The 20,061-nt window shown below is 44.7% G+C and overlaps 1 protein-coding gene across 1 annotated transcript in view; it reads left to right on the top strand.

The window, feature by feature from the left end:
• Positions 1–5,114: 5,114 nt before the first annotated feature.
• The window catches only part of ATP8A2 (ATPase phospholipid transporting 8A2), a 668,324-nt gene continuing 653,377 nt past the window's right edge, over positions 5,115–20,061 (top strand). Inside the window, exon 1 of the mRNA XM_077809582.1 lies at positions 5,115–5,190. Coding sequence (XP_077665708.1) covers positions 5,115–5,190 — 76 coding nt within the window. The remainder of the gene's footprint in view (positions 5,191–20,061) is intronic.

Raw genomic sequence — 20,061 nt, 5'->3', positions numbered from 1 at the left:
TCAATATTCCTAACTTCAGGTACAGAAATGATACAGGCATACAGACTGGATAACCACATTCAGTAAATTATACCCTTTCCAATGATATTTTACAAGACCCATCTAGCATAAAGTACATCTCAGTTATATTATATTCATATCATAAGCATGTTTTCATAAAGAATATGGAGTGCAACATCACATCATCCTCAAGCAAATGCTTTTCTGAAGCTTATGAGGGATTGCCTGAGTGAAAATGGAGTAAGAATTTCAGGATTTAGCCAACTGGATTCCCCTCTTTCTTTATAGAAGTGAACATTAAAATCAATCAGATGGAAAATAAAATTATTCTCTAAGCCAGGGGTTCTCAAACTTCATTGCACCACGACCCGCTTCTGGCAACAAAAATTACTACACGACCCCAGGAGGGGGGACCGAAGCCTGAGTCTGCCTAATTTGCGAAGTCAAAGTCAAAACCTGAGTCCCACTGCCCTGGGTGGGGAACGGGTCAAAGTTGAAGCCCAAGGGCTTCAGCCCCGTCAGGGGGCCTGTAACTTGAGCCCTGCCACCTAGGGCTGAATCCCTCAGGCTTCAGCCCCAAGCCCCAGCATGCAGCAAGTCTAAGACAGCCCTGGCGACCCCACTTTGGGGTCCCAACCCACAGTTTGAGAACTGCTACTGTAAGCTATAGAAATATTGTAAGCACAAATAAAACTGACCGTATCTTTCTTTTTCACTCCTTTATCCTTTCCATGATCAGAATTGTGAAATGTTCAGATGTGCACAATATATTGAAAAAAGAAAAGGAGTACTTGTGGTGCCTTAGAGACTAACCAATTTATTTGAGCATAAGCTGTCTGAAACAATATATTGATTTGTTCCAAAAGCTTTGTACTCTTCATGCTAGACAACTAATTGGACCAAATCTCAAAATCCTGATTCAGATTCACTTGTACTTTACTTATGAAGCACTGAAGTGCTATGGTTGCATAATCAGGCCTGCAGCTGGTAATGGAGGATGCAGAGGGAGAGAGTATGTGAGACATACACTGTGGAACTATCCATGGTGCTGTAGTTTCTCTTGGTTTTCATACAGAAGACATGTAGATTCCATATAGACTCATGTTTCTGTTTTCTTCCAGGCCTACACTATGGGAACTATAGCAGCATAGGCCTGGAGCACAGATGCAGACTACAGGCTTGAAAGTGATTTTTCTGTTTGTGTAAGAACACCACCTCCCTGAGTGACAGTAGCTAAGTCAACAGAAGTACTCTTCAATTGACCTATCAGTGTCTATATAGGGGGTAGGCTGGAACAGCTGTGTCATGCAGGGTTGTGAATTTTTCACACCCCTGAGCATCACAGCTATGTTGACCTGAATTTGAAGTGTAGACCAGGCCTTTGTACCTATGGACTGTATGGGTATAATACATTCATCCTGATGTCACTCATAAAAGCAATAATGTTTACTATATGGGACTCAGGTAGCTCAGGAGATAAAGCATTGGACTGGGATTCAGGACATATGGGTTTCTATTTTCAGCTCTGTCACTGGCCCTCTGAACAACCAAGGGCAAGCCACTTTCTCTCTGTGTGCTTCCCCCCTCTAATTGCAAAAAGGGAAGCAATGATACCTACCTCCTCTGTAAACACTTTGAGTCTATGAATGCAAAGCCCTTTATGAGAGCAGTATTCTTGCTATGCCTAACAAACACACTTCTGTACTGCAGTAGACATTCTCAGACATGAAAATAATCTCACTGTCATATACTAGAGTCACTTTGTAACAGTTTCCCACATAGCAGTGATGTTCCCTGTTCCCTGTATACACTGTTCCCAAGTAATCCAAAACACTGAAGAAAGGCAGTTAAATAAACTGGGCTTGGTAGAATATGGGGGAAAACACTCTCAGTTGTCTCAAAACCATGTATTAGCCTAGTGGTTTATGCTTTTCAATGAACCAGCTTATGTGAAACACTACATTTTAAATTTTCCTATGTACATACATTTTTAAAATAATGGTAACTAATTGTTTTACTCTTGACTTACACTGACCTCTAGTGCCAACAACCTGACAGCTCTGAACAATTCTGAACATACAGTTAGAGAAGAGCTATTACATGTATTGCAGTATGTAGCTTTCCCTGAATATGTCTGTATTTAAAAATTAGTCACTCACTAAAAGATGTTTCGAATGTCTGATTATATAAAAATCTGATACAGTGACACTTGCAGTTCTAGTATTAGTTGCTTTATAGTCACTCTTTAGCATGTAATATATGAAGGGCCTAACTTTTCCTCTGCCTTGTTTTTTGTATAGCCCTCTACAACAATATTTAACCAATTAGAATGGTTGCATTTTACATCTGCTTTGCACTCCCTTTGCACTGGTGTTGATGACAACACAACATACAAGGCAGTCTCACACTTGTATTTCCTGCATTTTAATAGAGGTCTAAGAAAATGACTGGAAATGGTGAAAACACATCTAATACACAATAATTATCTAACAAAATCCAAATCTACTTTGAAACTTATGCTTTTACTTAAATTCTTCAATTATTTAGCCCTTTTCTTTTTTGTTTCAGGTAATTAATTTTTTGTTCAGTACTACTCAGTCCTTATGCTTTTCAACATTCCAAGTTTATATCTCATATTACTTATAAAACAGATGTTAAAACAAGCCATTAACACTCTTCAAAACATAAACATTTAAAAAATAAAATTATATGCACAATTCAGAATCCTGCCACCTAGAGGGCATCTCCTGCAGTTCTTATTCAGTATTATGTATAGCTCTCTGCCTAAACCATTTCTAAGGGCTTGTCTACACATGGAGTTATTTAAGAGTAGCTAGTGTGCTATAAATTCATCTCCCATCTTAATCCAAAGTAACCTTCTTGTGTACACAAGCCCTGATAGTCACCACCACAGTATCTAAGGCCCTGACTACACTAGAAAAAATAGTACCAGTTATTCAACAGTGGTGTGGTTGCACTGTTCAAGTGTTAGAGTAGAAAGGGGTCAGAGTTTTGATGGGGGTGTTTTCATCATGTCATGAAAACTTGCAGTTCAACTGTTTTTCAATAATGTATTCTTAAGCATTTTCCCCTGCTTTTTATTTATTTAATTTTTCAGTTATGCAAAATTATGGGTTTTAAGCATTTTCCCTATTTTTTATCAATTTAAATGTTCATATTTGCAGGAAATTATGGGGCATCAGACAAATATTTGATGACAGATGTTGAGATTAAAAAAATTAAACTTTATAATTGGTACAACACAAATTGTCAACATCACATATCAAAATGTACACAGTAAATATCCTTAAATCAAACTAAGTTTTCAAGCAGCATTTTTCATTTTCTTTCTATCTTTAAATTCCAACTGTTATCAATGGAAATATTTTTTCATCAGTTTGTGTGAGTATGGTGAAATCGACATTTACTGACAATAATCTAACCCTTCCAAGCCTAATTATATATGGCTATGGATGTTATTTAATGCTCTGCCTTGGAAAATAGATCTTATAATCTAGCCATTAAAAGTGATTTTTGCAAAGCATTTCTTTGTTACTGCTGACATCAGTAAAACAGAAAGCCTAGTGAGCCATTCATTACATTGACATAGCTTTTTTACATGAGCAGACATATTTTGAGGCTGCTATTACATTTAAATTTAACTCATGTTTTACATCTTTCTTATTGAATAGATAACTGGTATAACTGTGTGTCACATTGTCTGGAGACAGGTTTCACTGTGTGTCACGGAGTCCCCGGGCGATGGTCTGGAACTGCTCCCTATGAAGCCAGTCAGGACTCTGGTGAAGTCTCCTCTGTGCGAGCAGACTGTCTTCAGGGCAAAAAGCTCACACGGCTTCCACCTTCCTGGGTCTGACCTTGGAGCATTCAGCATCCTCTGCCCCTCCGTGCGCTTCCCACAGCAAGTCTGCCCAGAAGGATGGTTTCTGAATGACTGAAGGTACATTCTTAGGAGTCAGGAGATCTGGGTCCTAGGCCTGGCTTTGCTGTAGACTTTCCTGTACAATCTAGGGCCAATCACTTATTTCTGTGTGGGGATAATTCTCCATTGAATTGAACCTTGTGCAAATTAAGTTGTAAGTCGATATGAGATCACAACAGTAGTACTTTGCTCAAGCACAAATGGCTACCTGAGGTGCAAGGCAGTAGAGAATCAGTCAGATTCCTCTGTACTATCTATGAAATAGGCCAGTAATGTATACATACCTCCCTGTATTGCTGTGAAGCATTAGATTCTTCTACCATGGTGATGAGTGCAGTAACTGGGTATTTTTACAAAGCATCCTCAGCTTCTTCTGACAGGTGCTATACATTATTTTTATTAATAGCAATAGCATGGGTAGTAAAGAATTGGCTCTATATCGTGCCTTCGATTTTTCCACAATGCTCCTGTTGCCTTGAGTGCGTGACCTTGGTGAACAGTGTGATGTCCCTTGTGATAATGCAGCGCTCATATTTCGAAAAATAACTCTTAAAAAAAAAAAAGACACATGGCTTTGTTGCATTAGCTGAGTGAGTCACGCCCAGCCAAGGCTGGAGGTTCATCCAGGCACTTGATAGTTTTATCTCACTGCCAGGAGCAGGCCTCTCTACAGGCCGGCAGCCCCAGGGGGCTGCTTTCACGTTGTGATTGCCTCCTGCGCAGTGCCCAGCCACACTGTGTGTGGACAAGAGCCTTGCACCCATGTTGCCGCCCTGGTCTTGCCCCCACTGAAGTGCATGGGGACCGGATCGGGCCCACGTTGCCAAATGGCTGTCACTGGGGGCTCCAGCCCTGACCAGAGCACGGGGCAGCCCCTGACCCCCGCTGACACTAGGCAGACACCCCCCCGGCCATAACGCCCCCATGCAAAGGCATCTCTCGCCCTGCGCCCTCCTGCGGGCTCGCGGCTCCAGCTCAGCTGCCCCGCCCGAGCTCCCGTCCCGCGCAGCCGGACCAGAGGTGGCGGCAGCAGCAGCAGCGGCAGCGGCGCGGCGCGCGCGTGTTGCCCGGGCCGCTGCCTTCGCCGGGGCCTGCGGCCTTCGCCCCCGCCCGGCGGCGCGTGTCCCCCCGCGCGGCGCCCGCGCCGCTGGGCGCGCCCGGCGGCAGCATCATGCCGAGCAGGGCCGGCCTGGGCAAGGCGCTGAGGATGTCTCTGCAGAGGAAGTCCAGGATCCATTCCGCGGCTGGTAAGGAAGGAGGGGCGGGGGCGCGAGGATGCCCCGCCGCCTGGGGGGGGGGCAGGTCTGGCGGATGAGGGGGAACCTCCGCCTGTTACCTACCCCCGACCGTCGCGCAGCAGCCGCCTTGTCCTCTTTCTCTTGGCCGCGGGGGAGTGTGGGGGGGGGTTGTTGTTAATACCCTGCAGCTTGACGTTAGCTGTCAAGCTAATTTATAGCAATTGCCAATTTAATGACACACAGTACCAGCGGGAATCCTGTTCAGGCTTAGACACCCCCCCCCCCGGGCCAGGGCAGCCAATGAGCGCATTGATTCGGGGTACAATCATCTCCCCTTTTGCTGGGGGAAAGGATGGGGGAAGCCACAGTTCTCTCCGCGGCAGCGGTTTCGCGGTGTGCTTTTGATGCCGTCTCCCGGCCGGGTGCCTTTGTTTGCTCTGATGCAGTGTTGTTGCATATGGGACTTGTGCAAGGGCTTGCTGCAGTCTGCAGAGCTACGAGCAGGTCACAGCGCTGCAGGTTCGGGTGGGTGTGTAATAGCCTCCACGCTGCACACAGTATGAACACACACACACACACACACACTCCAATAGATCCGCACAACACACAAATACACGCTCAACACAAGACAATACACTGGCTGCCATACCGAGAACGCGTAATGGTACATCCAAAATCACACAAACAACACCTAGAATATCAAGGTTGGAAGGGACCTCAGGCCGCCTCAAGGATTGAACTCACAACCCTGGGTTTAGCAGGCTAATGCTCAAACCACTGAACTATCCCTCCCCCCGAATCTGCACCAACACACCAAGACAAAGTCTACGCAAACATACACATGATGCATATGAGCTTTGGTAACCTGAATTGTCTTTCATAAGGATGATCCCTCCCCGGGTATGCTATGAAGCGTGAGTTAAGCAGTGAGTGTGGAGAATCTGGGGCTCATAGAAAGGATGCTGCCCTTTAGACACAGCATAGCTAAGGACATGTTCTCTAGGTTCAGAAGCTGTGTAATCAGTGCCCCCCTCTGTTTTTGATGGTTTGTTTTAGGCAGAGGAATTCCTTATGCGCCTATAAAATTGTTTTATTTTCTGTAGTGGGGGGTGGGGAAGGGATGAGGTTTTTACTGGAGGTAAACCAGCAAGCACATTCATAAGTGAATGTGGTTGCACTGAAACTCTGATCATGATTGGAGAAATCTTAATGCAGGCACTGGTCAATAAAGGGACAGCAAAAAGAAAAGGAGGACTTGTGGCACCTTAGAGACTAACAAATTTATTTGAGCATAAGCTTTCCTGAGCTACAGCTCACTTAGTAGTTACTGGAATTTCACTTGTGCCTTCAGTTGCATACGATGAAAGTCAACTTTATTGCAATATGCCATTTGATATAACTGTAGGATTGCCTAGGGGTGGATTATAAAATTTCTTAAAATGTCCATGTAGGTGAATTCCTTTAATCTGCTTCATAAGAAAGTAGAGGAAACTAGAATAATTTGGGGTGAAATCCTGGCTCCACTAAATCCCCAATGAAAGGTTCCCATTCTGATCTCACTTATTCCAGTCTTACTGTATTATATACCTTCAATAGCCTCAGTGGAAGTACTTCTGATTTAATCCTTGTTTACACCCAGGTTTAAACTGGTGCAACTTTTATGTCTGGACAAGGCTTTACACTGGTGTGAGAGCAGAATTAGGCCTTGTCTGCAGAGTTTTGTTCACAAAAGTCAGCTTTCACCGACAAAACAGTGGAGGTGTACACACTACAATGCTTTTGCCTTTGACAAAAGTCTCTTCCTTTGCGAATATAATAAAACCACCTCAGTGAGAGGTGTAGAGCTTTTTGTGGGAAAGTTAGATAGACAAAGTGTCAGTGTAGACACTGTTCTTGGTTATGTTGCTGTAAATGACCTCCAGGAGATGTGCCACAACGCCAATCCTGACCGCTCTGGTCAGCAGTTCGAACTCCGCTGCGCTGCACCTAGGTCACAAGCATCCGCCCCATCCCTTTTAAAGGACAGGAAATTTTTGAAATTCCACTTTCTGTTTCCTTGGCGTGGAGAGCTCATTCCCACATTTTCCCACGGCAACTCCACACAGCAAATACTCTCCCATTTGGAGCTCACCTGAGTTGTTGGATCTGCTCGCTCTGTGGCGAGTGGAGGCTGTGCAGTTCCAACTCTGCTCCAGCTGTAGGAACTTCAGTATCTATGGTCAGATTTCTCGTGGCATGTTGGATAAGGGCTATGAATGGGACACGCATCAGTACCGTGCGAAGATAAAGGAGCTAGAGGCAGGCATACCAGAAGACAAGGGAGTCAAACCGTAGCTCTGGTGCTGCATCAAAGACCTGCCACTTCTATAAGGAGCTGGATTCCATCCTTAGTGGCAACTCCACCTCCACTGCCAAGAGCCCCAGGGATACTTCAGGAGGGTTGGAGACAGTGGACAGCAGACTCAACCCCAAGGACAAAGTGGTGGACGAGGAAGTGGAGTTGAAGGATAAGATGGGACAGGTGACAGGGTCGTCCAGTACTGAGGCGAGCCAGGACGTCTTCTTGACCCCGGACGGTTCGAGCCGGTTCGAGCCAGTCCTAGCAGTCCATCTCTGGTGTGCATGATTCAGGAGAGGGGAGCTCTGGTAAGTTATCTTTTTGAGTAGATGCTGCTTGGTTATATGAGGTAGAGCTGTCCTTTGCTTTGTTTTATGCTAGAAGTGGGTTAAGGGATAGAAATGTACAAGACTAGCTGTGTTTGCCTGTGCTTCACGTTTCCCTGTGCAGCTACGCAGTGGGTCGGAACAGTGTGTTAATACACAAGATTTAATGGGAATCATCCAGAGATCTCTCTAGGACAGTGGTTCTCAAGCTGTGGGTCGGGACCCCAAGTGGGTCACAACCCCATTTTAATGGGGTTGCCAAGGCTGGTGTTGTCCCTGGGCTCCAGCAAGTCTGAAGCCCAACCCCATCATCCAGGGCTGAAGCCCAAGCCCCACTGCCTAGGGCTAAGGTTTCATGCTCCCTGCCCAGGGCAGAAGTCCTTGGGCTTCAGCTTTGGGCCCCCCCGCCAGGGGTGGTGGGGCTCAGGCAGGCTCAGTCTTCGGTCCCCTCTCCTGGGGTCGTGTAGTAATTTTTGTTGTCAGAAGGGGGTTGAAGTTTTGAGAACTGCTGCTCTAGGAAACTTTCCTGGAGGTACTTGCTAATCCTCTGCCGAAGGTCCCTTGGCAGAGCTGTTTTGTTCCTGCCCCCGTTGCAGGAAACTTTCCTGCTCCAATTGGCAATCACTTGTGCAGGGCCCAAAGTGGCACAAAGGCAAGCAGCATAGGGAACCGGTCTGAAGCCACACACATGCAAGAGATGTACCCTTGTATACTTGCTTATCCTCAGGAGTGAGATTTTGGCTTCAAGGACCCTTGCCCGTGGAAAATGGTGGCAGAATTTACAATTTTGTCCCTAGTCGCTTGCAGTGATCCTGTTAAAAGAACACCAAGACCCTTTTCCCCATATTGAGGCCCTCTCCCACCCGCGGCCAAACTCACTATATGTTGGGCATTTGCTGAGCTGTGTGCCTGCCAAGGGACAGTGAGAAAGAGGTGTATTTTACTATTATGATTCGATGCAGTGAGTGCAGTAACAGTCATGCTTTTGTTTATTGTTTCTTGTGTTTGTGCAGATGTGGCCTTCAGGGAAACCCCCTACACACTGGTGGAGCTTGTCTGCCACATAAGGAAGTGACTGAGATGGAACAAGGAGGACATGTTTCGGGAGGTGCCCCAATCCTCTGATGAGGCGAAACAAGAACACAGGGTGTGAGAGAGACAGTTAATGAAAATTTTAAAATAGATAGGCAGGAGAGGAAGGAGAGCCAGAAGCAAATTTTAGTGGGCCAGGAGCAGATGATAAAAGTGATGGAGGAGGAAACAGAGATGTTGAAGTCCCTAATCATGCTGCAGGCAGAATACATGAGTTCTCACCCCCACCGCCCATCCAGAACGGCTTGCCATGCCCTCCCCAAACTCCTCCCACACATTCCTTGCAGCTTCCCATCCTGTCCCAGTACCCCGTTCACTCCACCCCTTCGGACAGCTTCCAGAATGCTAGCTGGAGTTACACACAGCTATGGGAGACTCCATCAGGAGAGTGCCCTTCACTGTTATCTCCCTTTCCAGCAAGCATTTTCTGTGTGTTGTTAATTGGTATTTAATAAAAAATACTCTCTGAAAGATGATAATCAATCTTTATTTGTCTCCTACACACGGTGATTGCTGCTGGAATTAATACACAGTGGTGATTGGTACATTTGCAGACTACAAATCACAGGAAGCAATCATCAAAATTTTCATGCAAGGCAGCAAGTTAACAAATCATAGGAGAAGGCTTTATAGAAAGACATGACTGGAGCTCATTGTCCAATTTATCTAGGTCATGCTGGACCCTATCCCTTTCCTACCCTACCCTACCTGATCATCATACTGCATGATCGGCCACATTGTGTTCATAACAGTAACCACAACAGTAGAAAGCAGTGCAGGATCCATCCTTTCAGGCAGAGACAGTGGGCGCATAGTAAACGGGTTGCTGAAAAGTAACATGAAACGTAGTCCAAAGCCCATGGAATGATGAGACAGAAAAAACTGCATCATGGGACATTGAGCCCACACCCATGATGCTCTGTGATCCACTCTGCCTTCCCACAACTCCTAGCTGCAGAAGGTGGCGAGTTGCACAGTGGGATAGCTACTAACCAGGCGCTACTCTCGCTGTCAGTGCTGGAGCACCAACTGTGGATGTTCTTGACGGACAGAAGAAGCGTTCTGTGAACAGCACAAGTGATGTAATTATACCAGTTTTTGATTGTTGGTGTAACTTGCATCGAAAAAACTCTGTAGTGTAGACAAGGCCTTAGATGCTATTTAGGAAAGTGACACAAAGGTTGCTTGCTGAAGAGCTACAAAGTGTTACTATCATAATTGCTTGGTGAATGGGTCAATGACCTTTTATTTTGAGTATTTATCTGGAGGATGACAGAAAACTTTGAATAGTCACATGCATCTCTTTTTCACTAAATGGACTAGACAATTTGCCCAGGAAAAGTTAACTATGCTGAATGGAACCTGCTATGCATTTTCACAGTCAGGAACTGTCTGAGGCTACACACAGTCAGGATCAACTGAATTTCAAAGTTGTTTGTGTGATGGCATTGCAAAATGCAGGGACCCTTTCAGAAGCGATGGGATGTGTGTGTGGGTGTATCTTTTTGAATATATGGTCTGGATCTGCTAACCCTGTCTTGATCCATTGCTATTCACACTTTCCTTAGTTACCACATTTCAGACCTTTTCCCTCTCACAGTTCAGCTCTGAGAACAGAACATATCCAACCTAAAAAGCACTGATTTTTATTTGCCTGTTGGTAAAAATTTAGGCCCCATTTATTTTTATGGGGACTTTTCTTATTTTAATGTAAGCGGGGGAATAGTCCCGCTATTGTGGGGAACTTTCCTGGCTTCTGCATTACCCCGGTGAAGTGGGCTAGTGAAAGGATCTGAGTCCTCGCTCCCACTTCCTTTACCCAGCGGCCTCCCTGCCCTTGAAGACTTCCCTTCCACTCTCCTGTCTGGCAGAGTCCTCTTAACCCCAACAAGGCTGGGCCCAGGATTCCTGGGGGGCTTGACCTCCAACCCTGCTGCGGTCACCTAGGATAGGGGTTAGGGTGTCCCCACTCCAGGGTACTCTCTCTGCACTGGACACTTCACTGACCATTACGTACAAGTTAAAGCAAATGCAAGTTATTTAATCAATTAATTTTAAAAAGAATAAGGGAAAATGAGAAAGGTTAAAGGAAACATCACCCCGCTCTGTGGCAGGGAACATCACAAACCGTGTCTCTGGAATGTCCGGGCAGTTCACAGTCTGTTCCGTGTAAGTCCCAGGCCTTCTTCTCAGGCCCTGGCTGTGCTGCAGGGATGCTGTGGGTTGGACACTTGCTCTGGTGGTGGCCACACGCTCTCAGGCTCTAAGTGGTAGGACCCTTCTGCCCAGTGTCGCCTCCGCCCTGTCGGGGTTACGATCCACGTCTGGCCTGCAGAGCCTCTTGGCTGAGGCATCTCCCTGTGCTGGGCCCGCTGCCCAGGGTCCCCCTCGCTCTCCCCAGCTGCTCACCGCACCCAGCTCCAGACTGCTCCAGCCCCAGCTTCACCACTCTGTCTCAGCACTGCTGCTACTACTGCTCTGCCTCCAGCTCCCTGGGCTGCTTTTCTGGCCCCTCTGGCTCTGGTTGCTGCAGCTCTCCTCCCAGGGCAAGTCTGCTCTCTCTGGGCTGTGCCTCTGGCTTTGGGGCTGCAGCTCTGCTCCCAGGACTGGGTCTTCTCTCTCTGGATCTGGCACAGCTCTGCTCCCCAGCTCAGCTCGGGCCCCGGCTTTCTCCTTAGCTCGGCCCCACTCTGCCTGACCCAGGCAAATCCAGCTCACATGGAGGACGGGACCTCCCTGGCCTCCTGACTCCCTGATTAGCCTGCCCGCCCTGTCATTCAGGCTGACCTGGAGCATTGGCCTCTCCCCATTGTTCCCGGGGACTATCAGTCTCAGGGTCCTGATTTTCCATAGACCCTTCCCCCTTTTTAGTACTGGGAGCTAGCCAACCAAAACACCCCCACTGAATGTTAGTAAGGGGGCAACAGTCCCCTTACATTAAGGAGTTAACTTTTTGTCTAGAATATTCTCATTTTGATTCTTACAGACGGTAGTATTCTCTCTTTTTTTGAGTGTTTCAGTGACTTATAGCTGGACAGTGTGAAGCAAGTACATGTACTTTGAATAAATAGGAGGTGCCCTACTACACTAAATTGAAAAGACTTGTAGCATGTCTAGTCATTTGCACCTGTGCTAAGTGGGTGTAAAACACAACCAATCTATTTGGTAGCAGGGGTAGCACAGATGCAAATAACTACACAGAGTGCCAGGCAGTGGAGAGTCAGGCACCATGAGTGCATAGCCCCTCCTGCCACTCAAACAATTAGCCCCGTTGGCCAGTTATATGCATTTCTTCATTGATTTTTTAATTTTGTTTACTTTGCATATCTAAACCCTAATTGCAATGATGCGGTACCAGTTAGATCAGATTGATTAGATTTAAATTATTCTCTAAGAAGCCTCCAACTCTTTGCTTTTGGAGCCAAAGACATCAAAAGATGTACCACTTCCTTTCCTTCCTGGCTCCTTAAGTTCAGTAAAAATAAGCCATTGTCAATAATGCACTAGATGGTAGCAAAACAGGGGTTTGGATTTTTATTTTTAGGTCAGTAAAAATGTAGAGATCAAATGGATTAAAAATATATATCCTGTTATCATCCACTGTGGTCTATCCCCACAATCTTCAGTGGGTATGACCGAAGTTGGAATGTACTCTGATAGAGAGGAAATTAGTTTTTCTTCTCAAGAATTTGAGAACTGAACTATAAATCTTGGATCTGTAGCACAAAACCATCAAGCTTACTGAAAATACTTTCCCCGCTCTTCCTAAATTTCTTTTCTAAATATTTATTTCATTTGTTCATGTGAAGAATTTGGTCTTTCTTAATACAGTGGCCCAGAAACCTACTACATTCTGGTTGGTAAAGGCTGCTGCTCTTTACTTCATAAGAGAAATGCTGAGACTGATTATACTTAGATTGTAATCTCTTTTGGGCTGGCGACTATCTTTTTGTTCTGTGTTTGTACAGCATCTAGCACAGTGGGGTCCTGGTCCACGACTAGGGCTCCTAGGCGCTGCCACAATATAAATAATTAACTCTAATTATGCACAAAGTTCTGCTAAATGCACATAGTAAAAGGCTGAAATAGAGAAACTTTGTTCCTCTAATTGCTTTCATTTATGGTCATTTTACAGGTTACCTGTAATTCTAGTAGATAAAATATTTTCAGATAGGAGTGTGATATTTAGGTTGACGTTGTCCCTTTTAGGAAATGACCTCACTAATTCTTTTTATTGTGAAGATCAGCTTCAGAAATAAGCACAATGAAGTCTGAGGCTAGGTCTTACTGCAGAGGTAACAAGTTATATACACTCGACTTTACCCTTCTCAAGTCCACATAGTTTGAGTGAGAGCAGCCATATTAGGTATGTCTATACTGCTCAGTTAATCCTGGGTTTGAAGGTGCTTTAAGCCTGGGCTAGTTTATCCAGCTGGAGGTGTGGGTAGACCCCAGACTCCACTTTAATGTGAACTGGAAACCATCCACTTTGCAGTGAGGACACAGATGAAATTACTTGAGTGCTGATAGTCCTCTAATGTCCTTCCCAAAATTCCCCCTGAAGGAAGGACAAGTTCTCTTGCAATTGATACAAGATTCCTGGAGGAATCTGGCACAAAGAACCATGGGATATGCCTCTCCCCACCCCGGATGCATACAGGCAAGTGCAGAAATGGTGAGGACACAGTAATGTGGGCAGGGCTTTGCTGTGGGAGTACTCACACGTAGGCTAGACTAACCCTGATACCAATCACGCAAGTTAACTATGCAGTGTAGACATATCCAGTGTGAAATAACACTCTAGGACAGTGGTTCTCAACCAGGGGTATGTGTACTCCTGGGGGTACACAGAGGTCTTCCAGGGGGTACATCAATTCATCTAGCTATTTGCCTAGTTTTAGAACAGGCTACATAAAAAGCACTAGCCAAGTCGATTAAAAACTAAAATTTCATACAGACAATGACTTGTTTATACACCTCTATATACCATACACTGAAATGTAAGTACAATATTTATATTCCAATTGATTACTTTTATAATTATATGGTAAAATGAGGAAGTAAGCAATTTTTCAGTAATAGTGTGCTGTGACACTTGTATTTTTATGTCTGATTTTGTAAGTAGTTTTTAAGTGAGGTGAAACTTGGGGGTATGCAAGACAAATCAGACTCCTGAAAGGGGTACAGTAATTTGGAAAGGTTGAGAGCCACTGCTGTAGCAGCCCGGAGTGATTGTGTTAGCAGCTGACAGGTTGTGCTCTCTTGAGCTGTAGCCTGTATCCCCTGGTGGGGCTAGCGAGCTTGAGTGAAATGCACCAGCATGCTTGAAGTAAGGATTTTTGTGTGTGGATGGGTCTCAGGTTATAACTCGAGTTAGCTGCAGCATAGACAAATCCTTACAAAGTGGGTCTGCAGGAACACCAATGGGAGTGTGAACTTCACTGCTATTCAAGTGAACAGCTCAATGGGAATTTCCCGCATGGACTGACCACAGGAACAAGCTCCTAAAATGGTTAGCATTTTGAACTCCTAACCAAAGGCAAAGGCACTGCTTTAGTTTGTGACTGAACGTTAATAGCCAGTTTTTGTGACTGCTGGGCCCAAATTTAGAGGTATGGGTTCTCCTTAGCATTGATATGAGTTACACATGCACATCCAGAGAAGAATTTGTTGTACCCACGTTGCTTACCTGTCACAGTGATAGATTGAGTAGAAATAATTAGGGATGACAGATAATTTGGCAAGGAGATTCAAGACAAATAACACCCCCAAACAGAGGTACACGCATACACGGGAGCACACATACGCTTGAGCTGTCTGGTGGCAATTAAATAAGTGTTATTGAACTCTGAATCTTCTTTTTATCCATGTTTAACTGGCACATTATTTAATATGATGAGCAGCTTATTCAATCAACATCCAAAGGCCTGACCTCTATTCCATTAAGATCAATGAGAGTCTTGCCTGCTTTCAATAATAACTGATGGTAAATTAACATATATGTTGCTTATGGTGTTGTAATGGTGTACACTAGTGTCTTGGTTTATAATATCACAAAGGGTAACACAATGCAGTCCATTCTCATGCAACATGTGATCTTACACAATTGTAAACTATAAGGAGAGAAAGGCTGGTCTAGTGATTAAGGCACCCGCCTAAGACTTAGGAGAGTTGGATTCAATTCATAGTTCCACCACAGTCTTCTTGTGTGGCTGTGGGTTAGTTTTGCTGTGCTTCAGTTCCTCATCTATAAACTTGGGACTGTAGTACTTCCCTACCTCACAAGGGTGTTGTGTGGTTAAGTACATTCAAGACTATGAGGTCATCAGATACTGTGGTGGTGGTGATGGGGGGGCTATATAAGTACCATAGATTGATAAGCATGTATAATTTCCACACAATTCTGAATAGAATATTCAGACACTTTATATAGTCCTTCCTCTGCTTTGGCTTTAGTAACTCAAATATAAACAGCCAGATGTTCCACAGTCTAAGCTTTCCCCCTAAGATTGGCTGTTCCTAGGAATTGTTTTTCCTGCAGGACCTCTCTGTCCCAGCCCTAGTTCCTTATGTCAGGCTTGATAATTCAATGCCTTTTATAATTTGGTTAGAGCTAGCAAGGCTCACCTGCTAGTAGGACTTAAGAGTTTATCTTCATGAAGGGTTCAAGCACCTGACAGTAGGATGGTTCCAAGGAGCCCTGCATCTCTGTATAAGTACCTAGAATGTCAGCCATTTAAAACTGCCAAATAACAATTCATTTTCTGTAATGGAAAAACATTGTCTTTCCAAGATTTTTTTTTTTTAAAATAATGAGATCTAGTGTTTAGTTCAGGGCAATAGATGACAGGAAGCAAGTGTTCTTTTGAAGTCAGTGGCAGATCTGCCAAATGCAGCCCACCCTATCCTAAAATGTGGCTTGGGGTTGCAACTACAGGTTGAAGACAAAGCTGATCGAATACAGCTTTTATTGTTGAGGAACTCAAACAACAATATATTACTGTTAATTTCTCAGGGAAGAAGGAAACAATCATACAACGTCTTTTTAAAATTCAGTGTACATATGTATGATACTTAGATGAGGCCTCTGGCTCCTAAGAAGTTTCCTAGGTGGCCCTTGGTGTTGAAGTGTAGTAGCTCCTGCCTTCAGCAATAATAACAGCTACAGCCAGAAGAAATGAGAAAAGAAAGTAGAGGTATAACTTATGACGGATTGCTTGGACAGCTACTGAGAACAGTCTGAACACCATCAAATCATGATTGGTTCAACAGCAAAAAAAATTGTGGATTATTTTTATATTTCCATTCCTTCCCCTGCCTCCCCTCCTTCATGTACTATGTTTTCAAAAGTTTTTTTTTTTTATTTTTTTTTAAAGCCCAGTTGTCAGAACATGGAAACCATTGGATCAGGATGTCACTGTGAAGTGGAGGTGAATGGGACCTTACCTCCCAAAGCAGAGTGGGGATTAATCCGTGATGTTTAAGACACTGGGTCAGATCCTTGGCCGGTGCTAACTGAGCATAGCTCCATTGACTTCAATGATCCTATGCTGATTTACACTAACTGAGGATCTGCCCCACTGGATCTGGCTCTCATTTACATTTGTGTAAATCAGGATTAGTTCCACTGAAGTCAGTGTAAAACTGGTGTAAGGGAGACGAGAATAAAGCCCTGTAACTCTGTAGAGAAAATTGACCTGTGCAACTCTGCTTTTAAATTCCTAATCTATCGAATGCAGCTTGTTAGAGAATAATGGCTTTACTCATTCACTTTGCCTCAAATGGTAGGAGTGTTCAGGTTTTATCTCCTGCTATCTCAGTGTTCATCTAGTCATTCACCTCAACCCCTCTGGAGGCACATAAATCCTATATAGTGTGCAACTGACCCCTCTAATGGTTCAGGCTTGGATCTTATGTACAAAGAGCATTTGAAACAAAAGCTATAGTGGTATTGTGTTCGTGTTCAAAGACTCCACCCCAAATCAATGCCACCTTGTGATAACTGTAAAATACAAGCAGTTTAGTATTATTATTTAGGAGGAGTAACAAAGGAGAGACAGAATACCAAATACAGGTTTCAGAGTAGCAGCCGTGTTAGTTTGTATTCACAAAAAGAGCAGGAGGACTTGTGGCACCTTAGAGACTAACAAATTTATTTGAGCATAAGCTTCTGATGAAGTGAGCTGCAGCTCACGAAAGCGTATGCTCAAATAAATTTGTTAGTCTCTAAGGTGCCACAAGTCCTCCTTTTCTTAACACCAAATACAGTTATCACCATAGTTCTGAAGTGCAGATGTAGAGCCTTATGCATGATTACATAGGCATAAATCAGGTCTTACTCCAAGAGTTTTAAGGGGGTGAAGATTGTTGTGTTGTATAATCACAGACCCTGCCTGGCATATGTCCTAGAAAAGAGCAACACATTTTCTTCTTAAAGACTATGGAAGGCAGCTATAATTTAGCGTATGAAGAACTGGTCCAGGCTGACAAAAGAACATTTGTACATCCCTGCCGGGTGTACTTCACTCAGTCCAAGAGCAAACAGGCAGTCCTCATCTTTTCTGTTTTTGATAATGACAGTGTGCGCAGAAGGAAGCACAACATGCTGCTGTCTGGAATGCTCCAGCTGACACTCTGAAACACAAGCAGGCTATTCACTAGTGCTTGGGGTATAGGCAGGTTTCTAAATTTTATGATATACCTGATGATCAATGACCAGAAATGGGAGAGTTTCTTATGCCTCCTCAGGTCCTGCAATCCTGCTAACGTCTATCTGATTATTATTGAGAGCTCCTCTGCCATAATTCTTAGTTCACATTGTCCACCTAATTCTCTAGCTAATGCATTCAACAGCTATGTGCAGAGGAGGTTCTTAATACATAGATCTCCCCTGCCCTGTATGGAAATGGTGCCAGTTGCCTCTCTGGCACCATATCTTCTTCCTGACACCCTACAGAAGAACAGGAGGGCTTTTTAGTTTCAAGATCTCCACAGGGAGTGTGGGAGTCTGAGGGGTCACCCTATATTGTCTCCCCCACTTGCCCTACAGAGGAAGAGGTACTGCCCAGTCTGGATTATTCTCCTCATAGACATCTCAGTGCTGTGAACTGCCAGCGCCTTGTAAATGCGGGGATCCTGCTGGGATTCATGGCCAGAGGAGACCCATGTAACACAGCTTCTTTAGAGCAGAGCTATTAGGAAGCTGAGGGGAGTTACTGGAGGTCCTGAAGCCCATATAGAGGTCCCCATGGAGGTTTCTTCCTCCCTCATGCTTCTCTGGGAGGAGGTGCACAGGGCCAGTATTTTGTATATCTCATTAAGTCCATTCAGCTTAGTGCCAGTCAGTTTTATAAAGAGAGAGGGAAATGGAAAAGCTAAAACCATCTTATATTCCAAAAATATTAAAGTGTCCATATGCTCAGCCTCCACAATGGTCCCTCAGCATGGGACTTTAATCAGATTTACTCAGGTAAAACTGGCTTTGGTGGGAGTTTGAGTAAGGACCCAGGATTTGGGTCCATAGCAGGATAAAGCAATTAACATTTTGGACTTGTATTTTAGATCATGATCTCAACAGTGCTAAACAACTTCCACTATCAAAAAACAAAAACAAATGTAAGCTCCTAGGAGAATACGATTCTGCTGTCTTGAGCACTGGGCAGGGTTTATGTGGCATTTTGGCCAGGCTGTTCAGTTAAAGTATTTTTTGGAAGGATAGCAAAAAAGAATTACAATAAAAATGGAACAGAATTAGAATATCAGCAACAATAAATCTGACATGAGGAAGATTTGGCAAATACAATGCAACTTTGTGCTGGGTAGAAGACAGCACATGGCTTAACTCGCCCCCAAGAAACAACTACACACTCCTTGTACTGCTGCCCTAGCAGTTAGTCGGCCAGATCCTCACTCCTTTGGCCTCTTAGTGTCCTGGTTTCTGTGGTGCAAAGGGGCCAGAAAGCGGTGTATTTCCTTATGCAGGGGAACCCTGATAGGTAAAGAGTTGGAATAGCCAGCTCTATACCTCTTTCTTACATGGCACTGGTGTAGGGGGTCAGGGGGGCCAGGAGGGAGCATGGCAGAGGTTGGAGGGAGTGTGGCCAGAGTGCACTTCGCTCTGGTAATCCCTGGCCCACAGAACAGCTCCTAGGGGCTGTCCAAACCAACATGGGTTAGAGCAGTCTGAGGTCAGAAAGCAGCACTGCACTATAATCTCATGTTGTCCCCCTCCAGATTTTCTCAGACACTAAGGCTAAGTTCTTCTTTCACACCTTATGCATTATGGCTGATTTCTGATCGATTGTTCTAACTGAAGAATTTAGCTATGTGGGCCAGATTGCAATCTCACCTTCACTGGTGTAAATCCTGAGTTTCTCCACTGAAGCCAGTGGGTTTACTTTGATTTACACCACTGTTTTTGAGAATAGAATGTGGTCCAGTGTCTTTAAATTCCTACAACCCATTTAATATTCTCACATCTCACACAGAAGTACATTAATTATCCTTTTAGATACAGTATATACCCAATGAACGGCTACTCTACCGTTGAACCTGGAAACATACATGGCCTGCTCCTCAGAGCCTCTCTTAGAGAGGTGCCGAATACTCCCCACTCCCATTCCTTTCAGCACTTTGCCAGATCTCTACTTCACTCTCTTGAAAGATCCAGAAGAACTTTGACATACTTACACTCTTGTGCTGTATAGCTCACAGGTGTAGTTTTGTCCCACATGGCACCGAGAGGTGCAAGTTACATCTCCTGGGCAAATTCAGCCTGGGGAATAGGGGGTAGGGTGAGGGGGTGTTACTGGAGCCCATGCTCCCATTGGTTTCCTTGCGGAGGAGCAGCTTTAAGCTGTGATAGGAGGAACCTTCTTGATGGAGGCTGCTCAGGAGATGCCCTGAATTAACAAACCTCCAAGCTGCCCCAACTTCAGCCATACCCAGCCAGCATTGCCAACCTTTGGGACTACGCTGGCCTCTGTGGTGCCCAGTAGAAAGGGTGTTGCTGCCATTTTGAACCATCACAACCTTCCTTGATGCAGTTTCTGTCAGGGCCTGTCCCAAATGGAGACCAGAATGAGAGCAGTTAACTTATTTTCAGTTGTGACCAGAGTTGGTGCA

The sequence above is a fragment of the Eretmochelys imbricata genome, chromosome 1 (genome assembly GCF_965152235.1).
Source record: "Eretmochelys imbricata isolate rEreImb1 chromosome 1, rEreImb1.hap1, whole genome shotgun sequence".
Taxonomy (NCBI): domain Eukaryota; kingdom Metazoa; phylum Chordata; order Testudines; family Cheloniidae; genus Eretmochelys; species Eretmochelys imbricata.
This window is presented reverse-complemented; position numbering and strand designations above follow the sequence as displayed.